The following is a 21,036-nucleotide window of genomic DNA, read 5'->3' on the forward strand; positions in this document are numbered from 1 at the left end:
CAGTGAATACCAAGAACATATAAAGTAAAGCTTACTTAATTGGCACTATGTCATAACTATCTAAAGGTCTGGGCAAAATTGAAAAGCCTTTAAGAGCTGTGTACAAAGAAAACTATCCAAATTCTTGTGTTGTAAACTATAATACCAGAGTATACTAGTTGTTATAAGCCAGAAAACATCATTTTACAGTGAGAGGGTTTTTTTTTCATTTTCTCCCATTGTTTGTTTTACAGAATAAAACACAGCAAAGAAATCATTTCCTAAAGGCAGAATAGGCCTAAATATAAATGGAACCCAAGGGCTCATTATAGTAAAAAAACTGATGAGATACAATAGGTAAAAATTTATTCCTCTCCTAGTAAAATTCACTACTTCACGGTGATGTTTATTTTTATATTAAACTTCTAGGATATTTACTGAATAGTTAACATGTGACAAAAACTTTCCCATTTGTGTCGAATGGTAATTCAAGGACAGTACAGATATAAAGGATATTAATAACAAAGCTATTAAACAACCCACTCCCAGCTATAATGTCCCATTAACTACAGCTTCAAATTTTGTGTCATAACTTATAACCCATGGGCCCATTAATGGTATCAAAAATGTAACAGTGAAACCTCCTATCATATCACCACCATTGTCCTCTGCTGCCCATATACACCTTACCTTACCCTACACCAGGGGTAGTCAACCTTTTTATACCTACCGCCCACTTTTGTATCTCTGTTAGTAGTAAAATTTTCTAACCGCCCACCGGTTCCACAGTAATGGTGATTTATGAAGTAGGGAAGTCACTTTACTTTATAAAATTTATAAAGCAGAGTTACAGCAAGTTAAAGCATATAATAATTACTTACCAAGTACTTTATGTCGGATTTTCGCTAAGTTTGGCAGAATAAGTCTTTATAAAACAACTTACTATAGTTAAATCTATCTTTTCATTTATACTCTGGTTGCTCCACTACCGCCCACCATGAAAGCTGGAATGCCCACTAGTGGGTGGTAGGGACCAGGTTGACTACCACTACTCTACAACCTTTGCAAAAACCAATCATTATTTATTCAGCGTCTACTTTTTAAGTTTTTTTTATTACTCTATTATTGTTAGTTCACTTTTATTTTCTTCTTTATACTAAAAAAAATATACCTTCTCAAAAAGTACTGACGATTTTCATAGATATAAATAATAAAAAGACATTAAATGAATGAGAACAGTAAGAAAGAGTCCAAGGCATAATACTGGCTTAAGCAAAACTGTAATGGTAAACTGTTATGAAAATCATGACGAGATACAAGTCACATACAATGTTATTACTGAAAAATTAAAAAGTATTGTTATAAAAATTCTCAACTAAGTAAAATCAGACAAAACTAATTTTTAACTAAGTCACTGTATATAATTAAATAACATTTAACTTATTTAACATGTAGAAGTACCTACCAACGAGATTCCTAGGAACCTGAATAAAATCCTCCACAAATTCCAAGAAACCTCTAGCCTTTTTTACAGCATCAGCACTCTGAAGAGAGGGAGCAGGAAAGATGGGGGTGAGGGGGAGAAACAAAAATGAAATAAACCCTGAATAAACCCCACAATCCAAAACAGAAAAATGAGAAATGAGAGAAATCTGAATTATTACATTCTACTAACAAGCTCAGGCCCAGAGAGTGACATTTCAGGTCAAGTAATTCATAAAGTATTTTTTTTAAAAAAACAATCATTAAAAAGCAAGAAAAAATGTACTATTAGAACAAAAACATTTTAGATATATCTGAAGTCTCTTTTAAGCTTCTAAGAAAATTAGCATGAAATTAACTTACTTATGTTGGCAAATTTAAACCCAGTCCTAAATATCTTTATTTGCTCCATTCTCCCATGTTGAATATCTTGAAATAAATATTAAAAACTGTTCATATAGTTTATACTGTCTACATTTATTTGTTATCAACATGATTTAAACAGCAGGTTTGGCAGGAATACATTAGGAAAAAAGAACCTATCAACAAGATAATTAAAATTCTTAATTTCTAATGGGTACAATTTTAAAAGATTGAAAGATGGGGTGTGGGGCAGCTCCCTAAAGGGAATTCACAGTTCTCAGTAACGTTTAACTTCCACTTTTACTGTTCGTCCTTTCATAACTACAGATCAAGTATATTATGTATTCATATAACATATACAATAAAAAATTTTAAAACATACTTAATCCTCATAAATTATAAGGTAAGCACTATTATAGTTCTCATTATACAATAAGAAAAATTATGCAGGAGGATTAAGTAGCTTTCTCCAAGCCCACTCAAAGTGGTAGATACAGAATTCCAGTTCAGGCAGTATGGCTCCAAAGCATTTCGTCTTACTCTGTTATATTGCCCACACTTCTTAAGGTTCTAGAAATAAAAATCAGGCCTCTAGTCAGATTTATGACTCAAGCTTTTCATTAAGATTTTAAGATTTGTGTATGAAAAGTCAAGATTGAAATTATTACCCAAAAGAACTCCTTACCCATTTATTATAAAGTGAAGGATGGCCTCAATGAAGAACTTAAATTATTTATTTCTCAGATTATTTTCCTCTCCACACAAATTTTACAATTACCAGTGGCAAAATATTATCTACCGTATTTCCCCATGTATAAGACACACCTTAATTTTGGGGCCAGAAATTTGAAAAAAATGTATTATATGAAGTTACTGAACTCGTTTTAGTCATCATAAAATTCATACAATTCCTCATCATTGTCAAACTCCCATCCATTAGCTTGTCCTCATTTGTGTCTGATGACAAATCACCATCAACAATGAGTGCAAAAACAAGCACAAACAAGCAGAAAATGCAAGTAAAAATAATCTATAGCCACTGTTTAAGATGCACTCAGGTTTTCAGGAAAGGGTGCGTCTTATACATGGGGAAATACAGTAAATTCAAGTTTTACCAAAGCTATTCTATTGTGTTATTTATAACTGTTAGTGCCAGGAACATAGTAAACACACAAAATATGAATAAATTATTTGTAATGCACATAAACTGAGGTAAACCCAGAAGCAGCTAGTTAAGAAACTTCTGAAAATAGTACACATTAAATACTCAAAAATCTTTCAATGCCTCCTATAATACAGTATCTTCAATCTATATGCAATACATACATATATATATTAGGCTGACTGATTTTAAAGTGTTTTCCCTGGGAAACAAATTCCAAATCAATAGATCAAACACTAGTTAATGTTATAGCAAAATTATCCTATGTCACAGCTTACCTCTCCATAGATTCGAAATGTTCCAGTATCTTCATCTAGCTCAATAGCTGTAACTCCAGGAACTTTCCTGGCTTGCTGGATGTTACTACCATGTGTTCCTATTGCCAGGCCCATCAAATCTTCTCTCACAACAAATTCCTCATGAAAAGCTGCTGCAAGCTGTTTTGTGCACTAGTAAAAGTAGTAAATTAAAATTTATTATAAAAGATAAAAAAAAAAGAATTTTTTGTACACCCATATTCATGGCCTTATTCACAAGAGTCAAAAGTGGAAGTAACCCGCCTAACCAGGCAGTGGCACAGTGGATAGAGCGTCAGACTGGGATGCGGAGGACCCAGGTTCAAGCAAAGCTCACCAGTTTGAGCGCGGGCTCATCTGGTTTGAGCAAAGCTCACCAGTTTGGACCCAAGGTTGCTGGCTTAAGCAAGGGGTTACTTGGTCTGCTGCAGCCCCCGGTCAAGGCACATATGAGAAAGCAATCAATGAACAACTAAAGTGCCACAACAAAAAACTGATGATTGATGCTTCTCATTTCTCTGTGTTCCTGTCTGTCCCTCTCTATCCCTCTATCTCTGGCTCTGTTAAAAAAACAAAAAACAAAAAACAAAAAACAGTGGAAGTAACCCAAATATAGAGACTGAAGAATTACAAAAAAATGTGATATATTTATACAACACAAAATTATTCAGGCTTAAAAGAAAATGCTGACAGGCAACAATGTGCATCAACATAATAGAAGACATTATGCTTAGTGAAATAAGCCAGTAACAAAAAGACTAATGCTGTACGATTACAGTTAAATGTAGTAGTTAAATTTATGGAAACAAAAAGTAGAATGGAGATTACTTGGGCTGAAGGAGAAAGAGGGAAAAGGGAAGTTCTTTAATGGGTACAGTTTCAGCTTTGAAGATGAAAAAGTTGCGAAGCTAGATCAATCTAACATTACTGAACCGCACTTAGAGATGGTTAAGATAGTAAATTTTATGTTATGTCAATTTTACTACAATTTAAATAAAAACTTAGAAGATAAAGGAATAAAGACATTTATTTGGAATCATAGAATGGAAGATGGGAAAATAGTTTGATGAGTCTATTTATAGTCATAGTCACAGAAAAGAGTATCTAAAACAATTTTCCAGAATTTAACTGATACAAGCAGTTCTCCAATTCAGATGATTCATGCTTCAAAACTCCTTCGCATATCCCATTTGGACCTTTTAAATTAACTGGGGCATTTGTAAAGTTTTCTTAAAGATAAACATACCTCAATTTCTCTAAGACAGTGTATATTTGCATGATGTTTGGGAAGGGTGGGAGGAACAAGTCTCCTAGTGATAAATAGGAGACAACAGCAGTGTCTCAGGACATGACAGAAAAGCAATCAACGATAGGCTTGTGAAGTGCATTGTGACTGACAGGAGACAGGAAAGTTAAAGAAAAAAAGGTGTGTGTGGGGGAGTTAAGAACAGAGTCAAGAATAGTTAGCAATACAGTTCTACTGGATATCCCTAGTAAGCGTCTAGGTACAGTATTTGGCAAGTATGACTGTGTTTGAGAAAACAGAAGAAACGCAGTTCTTCTAAGGACACAATGACTCCAGGAATTAGCCATAAAATAGGTCCTAAATCACCTTACCTAACAATCAACTAGTTTGAGCCAGAGAACCTGAATATACTTATGAAACAGGAACACAAAAACTTTTATGAGTAAACCCACTTACTTCTAAATGCTTAGTGGCCTCTTCATTTCTGGACATAAGCATCAACTTTGTACGAATACTTCGCAAATGCATGTCACTTAAAATATTTACTCTCTTCACAGTTGCTTCACTGGCAGACTATAAATAAACAGGTTAATCACTCAAAAACTTAATCATTTTTCAAGATAATATAAACAGGACCTTCACAATAAAGACTTCCATGATTCTCTTCAACTATACTTCTCACCTAACACAGCCCTTCTTCCCATAAGTAATTTTACTTTCTACATTACCATATTATTTAATTCTGCTATTCACATTTTAATGGGGGGAGGGGAATCCAACAACCCATACATTAAGAATTTTACAATGTTACGAATGTTGTATATGCCCTGGCCGGTTGGCTAATTGGTAGAGAATTGGCCCAGCATGTGGAAGTCCCGGTTTGATTCCCTGTCAGGGCACACAAGAGAAGCGATCATCTGCTTCTCTACTGCCCATTCCCCATTTCTCTCTCTCTTCTCCTCCCATAGCCATGGCTCAAATGATTCAAGCAAGTTGGCTCCAGATGCTGAGGATGGCACCATGGCCTTGCCTAAGGCACTAAAATAGCTCATTTGCCCATTAATGGAGCAACAGCCCCAGATGGGCAGAGCACTGCCCTTTAGGAGGAGCCTTGCCAGGTAGATCCCAGGCAGGGCGCATGTGGGAGTCTGTCTCGCTGCCTTCCTACTTCTCAAAAAAAGAAAAAAAAATGTCGTAATAACATTTTACCTCCTTTAGAATGTTCAATTATAAAATTTAACATTTTATAATTAGAATTTTTCTCCCACTTTATTAATAAAGTCGCTATACACCAAATTAGCTTTTATTTTTAAAAATAATTACAAAATTTGTGCAATATCCATTAACTACCTAAATTATGAAGTTATCTTACCAGTATCATTAGCTGTGTGGTTTCTGGATGGTAAAAAATTCTGCATGCTCCTACTGCTTTCTTAAAATCTTTATGTGCATTTTCATTAGCACACCTACAGAGAAATTAATTTATGTATAAGACCTAAATAATAGATTAAATTTAGAGGGCATTTATAATATGAACCCCAGAATTTCATTTTGATACAACCCATGAAAACTTTTGTTTATTAAAACATTTTCAATTACAAGTTTTTGATTCGGTGTTTGGGGGAAAAAGATTTTTGTAGCACTTAAAAATCCTCTTAATTCACAAAAAAGTTCAATAGTAAACAAAATTACTCACGCCTCTCTCAAATCTTCAGGAACATCCACTGTGCATTTAAAGAAGGTATTTTTTTTGACAGTTTTATTTTGATTGACAGGCCGAAGTCGTTCAAATGTGACTATTTCATTGTAAGTGGCATCACAAGCAGCATATTCAATGACATAAAACTAAAAGATATCAAAATACTTTTAAAATCCAATCTGAACAAAACTGAGCCTTAAATGAAGTTCTAATTACCTTGCTCAGCTTATACAGTAGGCCCTCCCCTTGTGGCACAAATACTAAGCACAGCTTAGTTACATCAATCTGATTTGCCTAAAGTAGATTATAGGTTTTTACAAGCATGAACCTTGGCAGTCCTCACATGCTCAGGGTGTACCTCTGGACAGTAGTGGTGTTTGCAAATTCAGAACACAAACAAATTAATGGTAGTGAATTTTTGAAAGCTGTGATCAACTATTTCTAAATAGGTTTTTAGAAACAAAACAGAACTAGAGGGGTATTAAAAGAAACCAAGAGTTAAAGCATTTCCTTGGAAACTAGTCACAAATCAAGTGTTAGTATCACTTACGTCTCCTTTCATCATTCGAACTTTAGCCAACCACCATCCACAAGGTTCTTGGTCATTTGCTCTTGAATATACCTGGGAAGGAAAAAAAATGCCCTCAACCATTCATCCTAAAACATTTCAACACTGTAAATAATAGCTTATTATAAATGCCAAGTCTCATTAAACTTTTCGGGGGGTGAGAGTGGGAAAGAGAGACAGACAGACACACAGACAGGGAGATAAAGAGCATCAACTCATAGCTGCGGTGCCTTAGTTGTCCACTGACTGCTTTCTTGTATGTGCCTTAATGGGGTGGGCAGCCCTGCAGCCAAGCCAGTGGTCTCTTGCTTAATTAAGCCAGCAACCATGGGGTCATGTCTCTGATAAAACACTCAAGCCAGCAACCTCAGGGTTTTGAACCTGGGTCCTTAGTATCCCTGGTCTATACTCTATCCACTGTACCACTACCTGGTCAGGTGGCTCCTTAAAACTGATTTCAAATTCATGAGGGTTTACTAAACAACCACTAAAAAAATGTTTCCTTTATGGGGTAACTCTGATCAACAAGAGTATATAGGTTTCAGGTAAGCATTTCTTATAGTAAGAATATTTCTCACAAGGCAGTTTTACACAGCGTAAAACAGAGGTCTTTCAGTTTGTTAACATTGTTCATTTTTAAAACACTGCATTTTGATGGGCCGGTATCAGAAGGATAAACCAGAACTTATTAGGTATGTATTTCAAATCTGATATCAGTTATTTATAAGACACTCAAATCAAGAATTATTTTCAGAAAATGGTAAACCCTGTTTTAAAATTTCTTCAGCCTGACCAGCGGTGGTGCAGTGGATTAAGTGTTGGCCTGGGAAACTGAGGGCCCCAGTTCTAAACCCCGAGGCTGCCAGCTAGAGCACGGGGCTCATTGGCTTGAGCGCAGGATCACTGACTTGAGCCCCCTAGTCAAGGAATATATGAGAAGCAATCAAAATATAACTAAAGTTAAACAACCATGAGTTGATGCTTCTCATCATTTTCCTTTCCCTCACTTTTCCTGTCTCTATGTACATAAATAAAATCCCTTCAAGATTATGACATTCTGCTCTCTAGTTGAGAAACCTAAGATCAAATGTACTAAGTTTAGATGAACAAAAACATTACACATTTTAGTACATCTAGGAGTACATATACTGTATTTTCCCATGTATAAGGCGCACCTTAATTATGGGGCCTGAAATTTGGCGAAAAAATGTATTACATAAAGTTACTGAACTCAAGTTTTATTCATTTTAAAATTCATACAACCTCTCATCACTGTCAAAACTCCCATCCATTAGCTTGTCTTCATCTGTATCTGATGACAAATCACTGTCTTCATATATTGCCTTGTCCTCAATTCCATCTATGGCATTTGAAATGTCACACTTCTTAAATGACTCGACAATGATCTCAATCTTGACTATTATCCCAGGATCTTTTCACCCAGGTACAAACTTCTCCTAGAGTTGGTTTCTTCACTCTTCCTGCTGATGTCAAATTGTTCCCAGGAGACTTCATCCATTGGTTCTATTCGTCTCTCATGGCAGCTCTGAAGGGTTTGTTAATGCTGGCATCAAGTGGTTGGAGCTGGGATGTCAAGCCTTAAGGTAGGATGGCAAGTTTTGTTTATTGCTCTGCAACAATATTGTTTTTTGTTGTGTGCCCTGAACTGAACAAGCACCAGGTTTGCATAAAAGCCCACCTGGTCCCCTTTCTCCAAACTTTCTCAGACCAGATCTTCATCCCATCCTGATACATCCAATCCTTGTCATGAACATGGACAATCACTCCTCGAGGAATGTCGTCTTTTGGCATTGTTTTGCGTTTGAAAATCAACATAGGAGGCAGCTTGGTTCTGTCAGCACAACAAGCTAGAACTGTATAATGGCTCTTTTCATGTCCACTTGTCTTCAGTTACAGTTTTCACTCCCTTCTTATCAACAATTGTTACTTGAAACATCAAATTGAAGGGGGACTTCATCCATATTTGAAATCTGTCCCAAATCAAACTGATGTGTCTTCTGACACTGAATGACAAAATGATGAAATTCAAAGACTTTCTGCTCATAGCTTTCAGGCACCTTTTGGGCAAGTCTGGTGCATGTACACATGCTTACTCCATTCCGTTTCATGAACTTGAAGCACCAATTGTGTCCTTCTTTGAAATCAGTAACTTCTTTTTCATCAGCAATTTTTCTTGCCTCATGCTAAACCATCTTTGTGGACACAGGAATTCTAATTGCCCTTGCTCTTCAACCCGTATCTTCAATTCCCTCTCTAAATCAGGCCATTTTGCTGACTTGCCTCTCATGGCCTTCTTCCGCCGTGGCATTTTCAGTAGCCAGTCTCGATTGATTTCTCAGTTGGAGGAGAACCAAACTTATGTTCAACAGCATGATTTCCATTCACTTTTGCAAAGTGGATTACTTATAACTTGAATTCAGCACTGTACGAAAATCTTTTCTGAGCTATTTCTGTGCAGAACATGGCAAAATGTAACCTACCGTAATATACTGGAAACAAGTGTGAAACAATGAGCGCAAAGACAACAAGCGTGAAAAAGCGGAAAACGCAAGTAAAAAAATCTACAACCACTGTATAAAATGCACCAATTTTTTAAAAAGAATTTTAGACCCCTAATTTTTCGAAGTGTGTGTCTTACACATAGGAAAATACAGTAAATAGCTTACAAAACCACCTATCTAAAGAAAAAGTATGACTTATGTGCTCTGTATAATTACCAGGTTTTTTAACATTATACAATAGAAATTATCCATTAAAGATAATTAGAAATTATCCATTAGGAATTAGAAACATTTCTTATGATCCAGCAGTTTTTGAAATGTAGTTTCAAAAACCTGGGGGGTTGGGGGTTGAGAAGAGATGACCAAAATAAGGTTAACCCCTACTGAGATGGCCAGAGAACTCTATACATGTAAATTGTTAACACCTACCTGTAAGATAAATACTAACTCTTGATAGGCAAATAGTTTTAAAAAGCCTGAAGCTTCTATTAAGATGATCTGAGAGTTATTTTGGAAGTGGTGGAATATCAAAACTATAAAATGAATAAGCAAAAAAAATCTCATGATCAACTTCACTGTACTCAATGATTAGAAAAAAAGATGTAGGAAAAAAAGGGGGGGAAAAGTAATAATAAGGTAGGCCTTTATACCAATTAGGCTCCAAGGGACTCAATTTCAGCTTCTGCATTTCTTTTATAAGCCAATCTATTTCATGAATTTTATCTTTTCTCACAGGTCTTCCAAATAAAACAATAAATTTTATTTTTTTAATAAAAATTACTCTATCTTGCAATCAGTAGTATTTGAATCCAGTGGGCCATTTTATAAAGCTAAGGTGGAATCTAGTGATCATGTATTTCCTATATCTTGAAACACTTTGCTACTTCATTTCATCATCATTCAATTATTTCTAACTATGGCTTAAAAAAATAATTAAAAAAAAACAAAACCCAGAATAATGGTATTAATTGGAAGGATAAAATAGAGAATATTATTATTACTGTATCATCCTATAGTTTATTGAATAGTCTTTTTTTAAAAGATTTTATTTACTTGGCATTTTACCACTTATTAACTGAATTGAGTCATCAGATGACATCTTAAATCAAAAACCCCAAACAAGTTTTAGAAAGAAGAGAAAGAGAGAGAGAAAGGTGGTGGTGGGGGGGGGGGGGGGGGGCAGGAAGCATCAACTCATTGCAGTTGTTTCTCCCATGTGCTGCATGTGCCTCAACTGGCAAGCCTGGGGTTTAGAACTGGTGACCACAGAATTATAGATCGACATTTTTATCCACTGCACCACCACAGGTCAGGCATAGTCTTTCAAGAAAATATAAAAAAAAGACTAGAAATACCATTCTTCTAGTCTGTTTTTGGCTACTGCAAAACAGTTAGGAATTCAGAATTTTTATTTTCAACCCATAAATGCAAAAAGAAGAAAATTTACAGAGGAAAAACTTTGACAATTAGAGGAAGCAGACTGGTGAGAAGAGACAATAGCACTCATTCTAGATTCTAACGACCAATGTGAAATTATCTTATAAGCAGAATCTCAGACTATGAAGTCATCAGATGACATCTTAGATCAAAAACCCCAAACAACACATTTTTAAGGAGAAAAAGGAAATTTAGTATTCTCAGCCAGTTAATCATTCCACTGGGACTTCATTATACAAAATCCTGACAATAAGCACCCAGACCAGTCTCTTTTTCTACAAGGACACGTAACAATATTATTTCATCTTCTATGTTTACATACCAAAATGCACTCAATTCAGTTAATAAGTGGTAAAATGCCAAAGGCAAATGTGTATACAAGGATGACTAAAAACAGATAATGAAGAAATGCAAAAAGTTCAGTGGATTAGTCAACCCAATTGGTTAAATATAAAAATAAAGCAATTTTTAACAAACAATATAATGATAACATAAAGATCACTATGCTTTTTTCAATAATAACAGAGATGTATTTTAATATCTGTATTTGTAAGATGAATATGTTTTGGATTTATGCATGATGGCTGGTGAGCAGTAATATTAAGTGAACTTCAATCATTTTAGGTATCTGTATTATCAAAACCAAGAAAATACAGAATAAAAAGTTCAATTTGCTTTGTTTAAATACTTAATGCTGACCAGCACCATCATTTCATTTTTATTTCTTAAATCTTACATGTAAAATAACTTTAAAATATTTTAAAAACCAATAAATACGGATTATCCAGGTCCAAATAACAAAGACGACTATTTTCCCTAGTATAATGAGGTTTTAAAAACAAAAACCCTACAAAAGTTATTGCTGATTCCAAGCACTATCTCAGAAAAGCATTCAGCTAGATAGAGTATCTCTTGGTCATCTATAGTGAATGGGTGCTACAATATTAAATGCTGAAACAAAGGTCTTAAAACTACCTAAATCCCTTTGTTCTAAATCTATTTTTACCAAAGCATAATCTTCTAGGAATCTGGCTTGCTATGTAAACTTCGCTACAATAGAAAAAAATAAAAAATTAACCCTTTTGCTCTGAGGCTTTATTTCTCATTAACATTGCAATGTTGGATCCCATTTTATAATTACATGCATTTCTGTAAACTTCGTTAGCAACTCTATCCCTGAAATACAAAGCCACCTTCATGAAGTCAACTACAAACCTGGGTCTGTTGAGTGCTGAACCTGGGTCAAATCACTTTCTTGATAAAAGGGACTGTATCTCATACAGTAAAAAAAAATAACTTTAATAACCCACAATTAAAACTGTGCCCTTAGTGGCCTCCTTAGCGCAGTAGGCAGCGCGTCAGTCTCATAAACCTGTGCCCTTGTGTTTTATAACCACTCATCTGCAAATCAGTCCACCAGAAATTTCATGCCAATCCTCAAGAGTTAACCACCCTGATGTCACATGAAGATTATAGACCTAATGATCTCAGTCAAATTCGCTTATGCTCAGGGTGATTTCTGCCTTAGTTATCCTGTAATTCTCCTATTTCTACCAGTCCCCAAGTGTAAAAAGGTTCAAAATCTTTTTGTCCTAGTGTACTATGTTCCAAGTGTTGACTACTAAATTTATTTATGACTATGTCATTAGAGTAAGAGCATCTTAGAGAAATTCCCTTTCTTCAGATTTCACTTAAATCTCCAAATTACTCCAAAGGAGTAATTCACACTCTTCACCAGTGGCTCTCACTGCTAAACAGTCTAAGTTTCTTCAAATCCAAGAAAAGGTGCAAAAAAGCAGATGATTAAGTAGTGACCACAGGAGACCTAAAATCACAACAGTACTCAGATTGAAGGTTACATTTTTATGGAGTGAATGAAGAATCAAATTCCAAAAGCCTGTTTAAGGATTCTTTCTAACAAATGACTCCAAGTCAAACCTTATTACAAAATGGTCTCCAAATTCTAGCACACCAAATTGTGACTTATATGAAATTCCAGTCTGTATTCTATTATTTCTAACTTTTTATTCAAGTTAATAATGTCCAACTATGCCTCTCAAAGTCACAACCAAATAGAGATATTAAACACTAGAAGTAGAGAATGTTTCAGTTTTCACCAAACTATAGAGAATTTCTAAATAATGTTAAGCATTAAACTGAATACCTAATTAATGACCGTTATTACAACTACACGATACACTTATCATTCCCCTGTAGTCACCATTTAATCTCATTATCACCATCTATGAAGAAATAAAAAATGTACATTAGAAAAGCAAACATCTAGAATACACTAATGTAATCTACATACCTATACAATAATTATCTCATTTGTATATTAGTGGCTGATAAGCTAACAAATGGGTTACATAAGTCTTAAAAACTGGCCATTTTACAAGACAAAAATATAACTTAAAAAATATATTCACTTTTTTTAAAAATGTATGAGCATTTCCCACACACTAGGAATAACAGGAGACTTGATATTATGAGAAAGAGTACAGACAGCTAAAATTTTCAGACTGGTTGCAAGAATCAAACTGAAACATTTTTAAAGATAGTATGTAAAAAATACTTGTATATTTGTCTTTTGTATAAATAAAATATTGAATTTAAAAAATTGTAAGGCAAGAGTGTCCCACCTCAAATTATTCTTACTCCTTTTATCTAATTTATCAAGGCACCTATGCCAATGTTATAATTAAAATATCAGTTGAGCCTGACCAGGTGGTGGCACAGTGGATAGAGCGTCAGACTGGGATGCAGAGGACCCAGGTTTGAGACCCCGAGGTCACCAGCTTGAGCGTGGGCTCATCTGGTTTAAGCAAAAGCTCACCAGCTTGGACCCAAGGTTGCTGCCTCAGGCAAGGGGTTACTCGGTCTGCTGAAGGCCCACAGTCAAGGCATATATGAGAAAGCAATCAATGAACAACTAAGGTGTCACAACGAAAAACTGATGATTGATGCTTCTCATCTCTCTCCGTTCCTGTCTGTCTGTCCCTATTTATCCCTCTCTCTGAGTCTCTGTTAAAAAAAAAAAAATCAGTTAAATAATAATGTCTGACAACTGCCATAAAAGATGGATGAAAAGGCACATCACAAGAACAAGAACTTGCCAATTCCTATTTCAACCAGAAAACACAATTCAAAAATAAAATTTTTTTCATTATCAAATATGTTAAACCCAAGAAGAAAATCTTGTAAAACTATACACTGGCTCGAGATGTAAGGCTTCCTATATAACATGCGAGCACATATGTGTGGTGGGCGTAGTAACTTGCTAAACAAGGCGGTTATCTATATTAAAAGACAAAGCATACCTCATGTGAAATCTCTGGGGTGATTTCTACTGCTCTTCCAATATCCCATAACATTATATTCTATATTAATTTATATTAATTTATATTATATTAATTATATTATATTACATTATATTATATTACCAGCTCAAGAGAATCTCAAAAACTCATTTTCCCATAACCTCCAACTTTATAAGCAAAACATTATTTTCTTAGCAACCTTTAGTTAAAATCAACCATTTGGCAAATACTTATCAAAAAAATTAATTATATTTAAAAGTATATGCCACCATGTTTTCTTTCTTTTCTTTTTTTTTTACAGAGACCTAGAGAGAGTCAGAGAGAGGGATAGACAGGGACGGAAAGATGAGAAGCATCCATCATTAGTTTTTCGTTGTGCATTGCAACACCTTAATTGTTCATTGATTGCCTTCTCATACGTGCCTTGACCGCGGGCCTTCAGCAGACTGAGTAACCCCTTGCTCGAGCCAGTGACCTTGGGCTCAAGCTGGTGAGCTTTTGCTCAAACCAGATGAGCCCTCACTCAAGCTGGCGACCTTGGGGTCTCGAACCTGGGTCTTCTGCATCCCAGTCCGATGCTCTATCCACTGCGCCACCGCCCAGTCAGGCATCCACCATGTTTTCAAAGTCAAATAAAACCCACTGAAAATAAATCTTTAATTTTTAGGCCTTTCAAAACCAATTTCCTATATATTATGAATCGTGTAGTGTCTTCTTGAAGCCATTAGACCATGATACTACATTAATTTCTATTCTGTAACTTCATGTAAGCCTCATAAATTGGGTGAAAAGACAAACCTCAAGTAGCCAAATATTTTTAAATAATAAAATTTCAGGGTAAACCATAGGAAATAGTCAATATTCAACCATTCTTAACCTAGTAAGAGCAGACATTTTATATGGCCTAACATTAAATAATGCCTGAAAGAGCTTAATGGAAAGTTCTCTCCTGGATTACTTTCGTTGTAAATATAAGGTCTACCGGAAAGTTCTGTTTCTATCACAAGTTTCAACACGTAAGCACATGTTTATTTGGCGCATGTGTGCCTATTTTTATCACTTAATGTATACATACTGACGTAGCAAATTAACTAAAACAAAGTTGATTCACGTTAGTCTTATGTGTGAAGCGATAGTGTACCCATGGCTACTGATAAAAAGTTCATTTACGCCACTGTAATTTTTACGAATTTCAACAAGGAAGAAATGCTACAGAAACATGTCTGTCGCATCCAGCATATTCCCCGGACTTAGCACCCTCCGACTATCACTTGTTTTTGTCCTTACAAAATTTTTTGAAGGGCAAAAAATTCAGAAATGAAGAAGATATCAAACAAGCACTGGTTCAATTTTTCGCATCAAAAGATAAAACATTTTCAAAAATGGGATATACAAATTGCCCTCACGCTGGCAAGAAATCACTAATAATAATGGCAATTATATTATTTAATAAAGTTTGACAGTAAGAAAAATTTGTATTTTGTTTTATTCCAAAAATGGACAGAACTTTCCGGTAGACCTTATAAATTACCAATGGCCAAATCAGTCACCTTTCCATTAGTGAAAGAGAAGGAATTCCCCGAACTGCAAAATAACAAGAGAGTTGTGAGTCTGGCACAAAACTGACAACACACTATAAAAGAAATAAGTGATTATCAAGCAAATGAAAACTCAGAAGACATCAGCTTCCTCCTATCAGGTTTATAAAACTTTAATGGAATAATAATAATCCAGCTAAGTCAATCAATGAATAAACAAATACCTCATGGAGTGGTAATTCAAAATCATTTTTAGAGAACAAAACTGTTCATTTTGGTAGTATCAAAATTTTAAATAACATGCCTTTTGACTAAGCAATTGCACTATTTACAACTGTATTACCAGAAGATGATTTATATAAAAGACTATTAACTAATTCTAGTTTTTAAATATCAAAAAGAAACAAACAAAAAGCCTATTTCAACGTGTCTAATTCTGATACATCTGTACTAAGAAGTATTATGGGGTGGTCAGAAAAAATGATGTGACCTGTATGTTCAAAAATGAAAATGTCTATGATAGTCTAATTCAGTGACATGGTCAGGTGTGACGTGGGGAAATTAAACATGGGTCCCCAAACTACGTTCCGCCAGCCAGATACGGCCCGCGGAGGCTATTTATCCAGCCCGCTGCCAGCCGCCTCCATCCGAACATAAACATTCCCCTCACAATCCCTCCAGCTATCAGCGACAGGAAGAGTGGTAGCACAGGGACCGCTCACTGACCAATCACATTCTAGGATTCATCCCGACCACTAGCAATGAACCAATAGTAGGCCGCCTCTCATCCACACCCAGGAAGGTCCCCGCTCGGGCTGCCGCACACTTGTCATTGTGTGGCCGCAGTAAGTAGTTGAAGCTGCTACTCCTCCCCATGGTCCCGATTTCTAATCCTGGTCAGGACTGGAGGTAAATGTTGCCACCACTAGATGAAGCCTCAGCCTCAGCTGGTTATGTCTATCCTGATGGTGTATATAAATATTTGACCTTTTTCTTTTTAAAAGAGGCTCCCGCAGAGGGTGATATACAATGCATCACAATGTTATCTATATTGTATATGGCCTCCTGAAGGGTCATCTTCTTAAGCTCAAATCTCTATATACACCATCAAAACAGACAGAACCAAGGCCCCTGCACCCAGCTGACCATGGGATTTGAACCCACAACCTCAGGGAGAACTCTAGTATTTATCAGAATCCTTACCTAGAAAGCAAACTTCTCAATCTGACAGAAGAGATGCTCTGAGGACTTTTGATGTTACACAAGTACCCAACATTTTCTAAAATTGATTTTGTCCAGTCTCTATGTAGAGAGAGTATTTGCCAAATTGATTTGAACCCACAACCTTGATGAAAGCTCCAGTGTCTATTAGCGAGACTGTATATCTGAGGGGATACATGGGACTGTATATATGAGGTTACATGGGACTGTATATGAGGGGATGTTACATGGGACTGTATATGAGGGGATGTTACGTGGGACTGTATTTATAAGGGGATGTTACGTGGGACTATATATATGAGGGACGTGGGACTGTATATATGAGGGGGTTATCCTTTTTTATTTAACTTTTTTTTTAATAAATGTAATTTATTTAAACTTTAAATAAATTCTAACAGAGTGTCCTTTTGTGTCATTTTGGTAGGTGGTGTGCCCCAGGATTTTGTAAATGTAAAAAATGTGCCGCGGCTCAAAAAAGGTTGAAAATCACTGGTCTAATTAACTGAAAATAAAAGACACAAATATATATTGTACTCTTGATTTTTGTAACAAAAACACATATTCCTTATAAAGCAAAAACAATCTGAAGAGAAACCGAACTCTGGGAAATGAGATTTAACTGGGATGAGCAACAAGCATACCTACCTACCCACTGTAAGAGGGAAGATTCACATTTTACATTATGCAATTCTCTATCATTTCATTTTTTACATTAACCTTTATTACTCTAAATTTAAAGTTGAGATGTTTTCAAAAAGTTCTTTGGTTCAAAATAGAAAGCCTAATGGATACACTCCTAACTACTGATGGCAAATAAAATAAAAATAAATTCATGAGTGAGGCGAGATTAATTTTAAGCTTCCTCCTTATGCAAATTTTCAAGTGAAAAAATTAACAACACCTTAATTTCAGATGATTCCCACCAATGTAAGGAGCAAAATTCACGAAGATTAAACCAAAAAATAAACTGAAATAAAATATTCTTGTAATCATTAACTTCCAAAGAGGCAGCAAAGATGGTTAAGGAAATGGGTAAGAACTTCCTCAAATGAGACTGAGGAAAGCACACTGTTAACAATACCCTCAGCATTCCCACGAAGTCCTTCTACTGATAAGTGTCTGAACAACTTAAGTGTGAAAAAGCACTATTCTCAGAACTGACTACCACATTTCTAATTCTAGAAAACTAAGAATTCAGGGAAAAAAATTAAAAAACAATTAAATTTAAAAAAATGAAAACAAATTACCCTAGCTGGTTGGCTCAGTGGTAGAGCGTTGGCCTGGCGTGTGGATGTCCCATATTCAATTACTGGTCAGGGCACACAGGAGAAGCACCCATCTGATTCTCCACCCTTCCTCCTCCTCACCACCCTTTGCTCCCACTCCCGCAGCCATGACTAGATTGCTTCGAATGCATGGAGTGCATAGTCGCCCCATGTGTGATTTTGTCAGGTGGATCCCAGTTGGGGTGCATGAAGGAGAGGAGGGGAGGGGAAGGGAGGAGAGAGAAGAAAGGAGGAAAAGGGAAAGCGGAAAGAGAGGGAGGAAAGGGGGAGGGAAGGAGAGACTTATAAAGGAAGGAGATTGATTTTAAAATACAGTAGGAGATGTAAAACTATCTCTTTCAATACTACTGAGCCAACTCCTTGTGAGAACATATTTAGCATATCTCAGCATCTTGGATGCTGTTAATTCTTTAAAAAAAAATCAATATTCAAATTTCAATCTCTAACAAACTCATTACACCTCTATTTGACAATTATTTTCAAGTTTCTTTATATAGAGCAGGCTTATTAATTAACATTAACATACTGATGTCAGACATCCAAAATCAGATCTCCTAAAGGTGGAAAAAAGCAAGAAATAAAGACTTCATTTTTATTTTTAAATGATCTTATTTTTATTTTTAAAAAGATGGGGAAGGAGAGCCTGGAAATAATATGTAATGTGTGAGCAGTGGGTTTTAATCTCTGGACAGTGATTTTTGGTTTATTTTCCTTTTTGTTTTTGTGTTTTAAAATTTCCAGGTATCTCTAGGCTCTTTAACAAGGTACTAAAGCAATTACAGTATTTCACAATACATATAAACTATATTAACGGTCATGTTATCATATTAATAATTATAAAGATAATTAACCTTTTACAGATACTAAGGGAAAAAACCCAAGGCAAATTTAAAGTAAAAAAAAGAAGGGTAACAGTGATCAACATCATACAGTTAGTTCCCTATGCCAGATTTTGTGCAAAGCAATTCAAATGCACTACCATCCTTAATTCTCACATTATTTTATTATTTTCATTTTAGTGATAAAGAAACCTGACCATGGCAAAAAGCTAAGTATTACAAGCTGAGACATGAATTCCAATTCAAACTCCAAAACTCAAGCAATTGCCACTTACACAGGTATTACCAACAGAAAGCGAAAAGAAATTTCATTTATTCTCCATCAGCTAAACAGATTTTCCTACACGATTATTTAAAACAAAATGATAATCACACAAAATAAACTTACAAATACATACCTCTACTTCATCTCCTTCACTAATTTCTTTTTTTATATCAGGTGGTGGTGGTAATCTAACTTCATTAAATGGAACCTGACGTTCTGGTTGCCAACTGAAGGATTAGAAAAGGAATTAAAATTTTCAAAATATATTATCCTAATACGCCCTAATATGGAAGCTATATATATTCTACGCTTAGTGCTGTATATTTTTCCAGTGTCATCATTTAGCTTTTCCTAAAGAAAACTTTTGTATTATTTTCCAAGTAATTAGTCTGTTGAGGTAGAACAAATTCACATTACTCTTAATGAAGTTTATAAATAATTAACATCACTGAAAAACAATTACATATTACCTGCCAAATTACCCATCCTAAAGGAACAGTACATACATTATTCTGCAAAAGAAATAGGTTACATTCATAGTAGTAACTTAGATTCAAAATACCACTGCCAAATAAACAGCCGTTTAATCAACTTATTTCAAAGAGAACCATGTGACCTGTCAAAAAACAGAATTTCAGATTATAAAACAATATAAACTGCCTAACATTCACAGAATACAGAAAATTACTCAATTTTGAATAGCTGAATTACATATGATTTAATTTTCTCACATAGAATTTATCTCTTTTACAAAGAACACACATAATTAAAACCTAGTAAAAGCTTAACTTTAATGTCTGTAGCAAGTATGTACCAAAATTACAAATTTAGCTATTGCTTAACTGACATTATTTGTGTTGTATTTTATAGGCTGAGTTGATGAATAACTTCAAGTTCGCATAGATCATATACCTGGGATATATACCAGAACATAGTATGTTCCTATAGCATCTATCTGCATGGAAAACACACACACACATAGCAGGAGACAAGTAAAAGATTTTTGCATGCTTTCTTTTCACCATAACTATCTAAATGGCAGCTGCTCAAAGAGAGAAATCGCCACATTTGTTTCTACATGAAACAGCTGTTGGGCAGATACCTTTCCAGGCAGTTCCAGAAGTGAGAGTTGAACAGTTCTTTTCTGACCTTTAGTTACAGTGCTCCTTTATAACCCTTCATAACCAAGCCCAGCATACTTACTGTCTTCCATATTTTAGAACATTACCTAGTTGTCACAAAAACCTATCAAATTGATATTCCTTAATAATATCATGCAATTAAAAATGGCATAATACTTATTTTGACTACCAGTAGAAGAGACTTGGAAGGCCTCCTACAACATTTCAGCTCTTGCCTTTTTAAGAATTAACATATTATAATCCTATTATGTCATCTATTTTTGCAAAAACTACTTACTGATTTCATGTTCACATGTGTTAGCAAAGAAAAAGGTCATCAAAAAAGTTACAAGTAAATTGTGGGCAGAAAAACAGGCAAATAATTATCAAAACTAGAATATTTAAACTCATAAGATGATCAAAAAGCCTACCCAAAAGCTAAGTCATTTTCCACTGGCAATAGGAAAAACCAAAAGCAAACCATTTGCATTACCCTTCTTTAAAATTAAAATTAAGATCTCTATAAATAAAAATAACCTACTTGTTCTCAAAAACAACTGTGAGGGAGTCTTCATGAACATCTTTGATAATTCCCTGCAAAAAAGAAAAATTTAAAAGCATATCAATATTTAATTAAATGTTAACTCTAAAGGCAATAATAGAGATACAAAGACAATATGGAGTACTGAAAA

The 21,036-nt window shown here is 35.0% G+C and overlaps 1 protein-coding gene across 5 annotated transcripts in view; it reads right to left on the bottom strand.

The window, feature by feature from the left end:
- The window catches only part of FXR1 (FMR1 autosomal homolog 1), a 60,567-nt gene that overhangs the window by 18,959 nt on the left and 20,572 nt on the right, over positions 1 to 21,036 (bottom strand). For all 5 annotated transcript variants that reach the window (XM_066347993.1, XM_066347992.1, XM_066347991.1 and 2 more), the window contains exons 2-9: positions 20,886 to 20,938; positions 19,357 to 19,450; positions 6,778 to 6,849; positions 6,225 to 6,373; positions 5,901 to 5,994; positions 4,985 to 5,101; positions 3,265 to 3,435; positions 1,445 to 1,523 (exon numbers count right to left, since the gene is read on the bottom strand). In XM_066347993.1, coding sequence (XP_066204090.1) covers positions 1,445 to 1,523; positions 3,265 to 3,435; positions 4,985 to 5,101; positions 5,901 to 5,994; positions 6,225 to 6,373; positions 6,778 to 6,849; positions 19,357 to 19,450; positions 20,886 to 20,938 — 829 coding nt within the window. The remainder of the gene's footprint in view (positions 1 to 1,444; positions 1,524 to 3,264; positions 3,436 to 4,984; positions 5,102 to 5,900; positions 5,995 to 6,224; positions 6,374 to 6,777; positions 6,850 to 19,356; positions 19,451 to 20,885; positions 20,939 to 21,036) is intronic.

This window comes from Saccopteryx leptura, chromosome 8, assembly GCF_036850995.1.
Source record: "Saccopteryx leptura isolate mSacLep1 chromosome 8, mSacLep1_pri_phased_curated, whole genome shotgun sequence".
NCBI classification, from domain to species: Eukaryota; Metazoa; Chordata; class Mammalia; order Chiroptera; family Emballonuridae; genus Saccopteryx; species Saccopteryx leptura.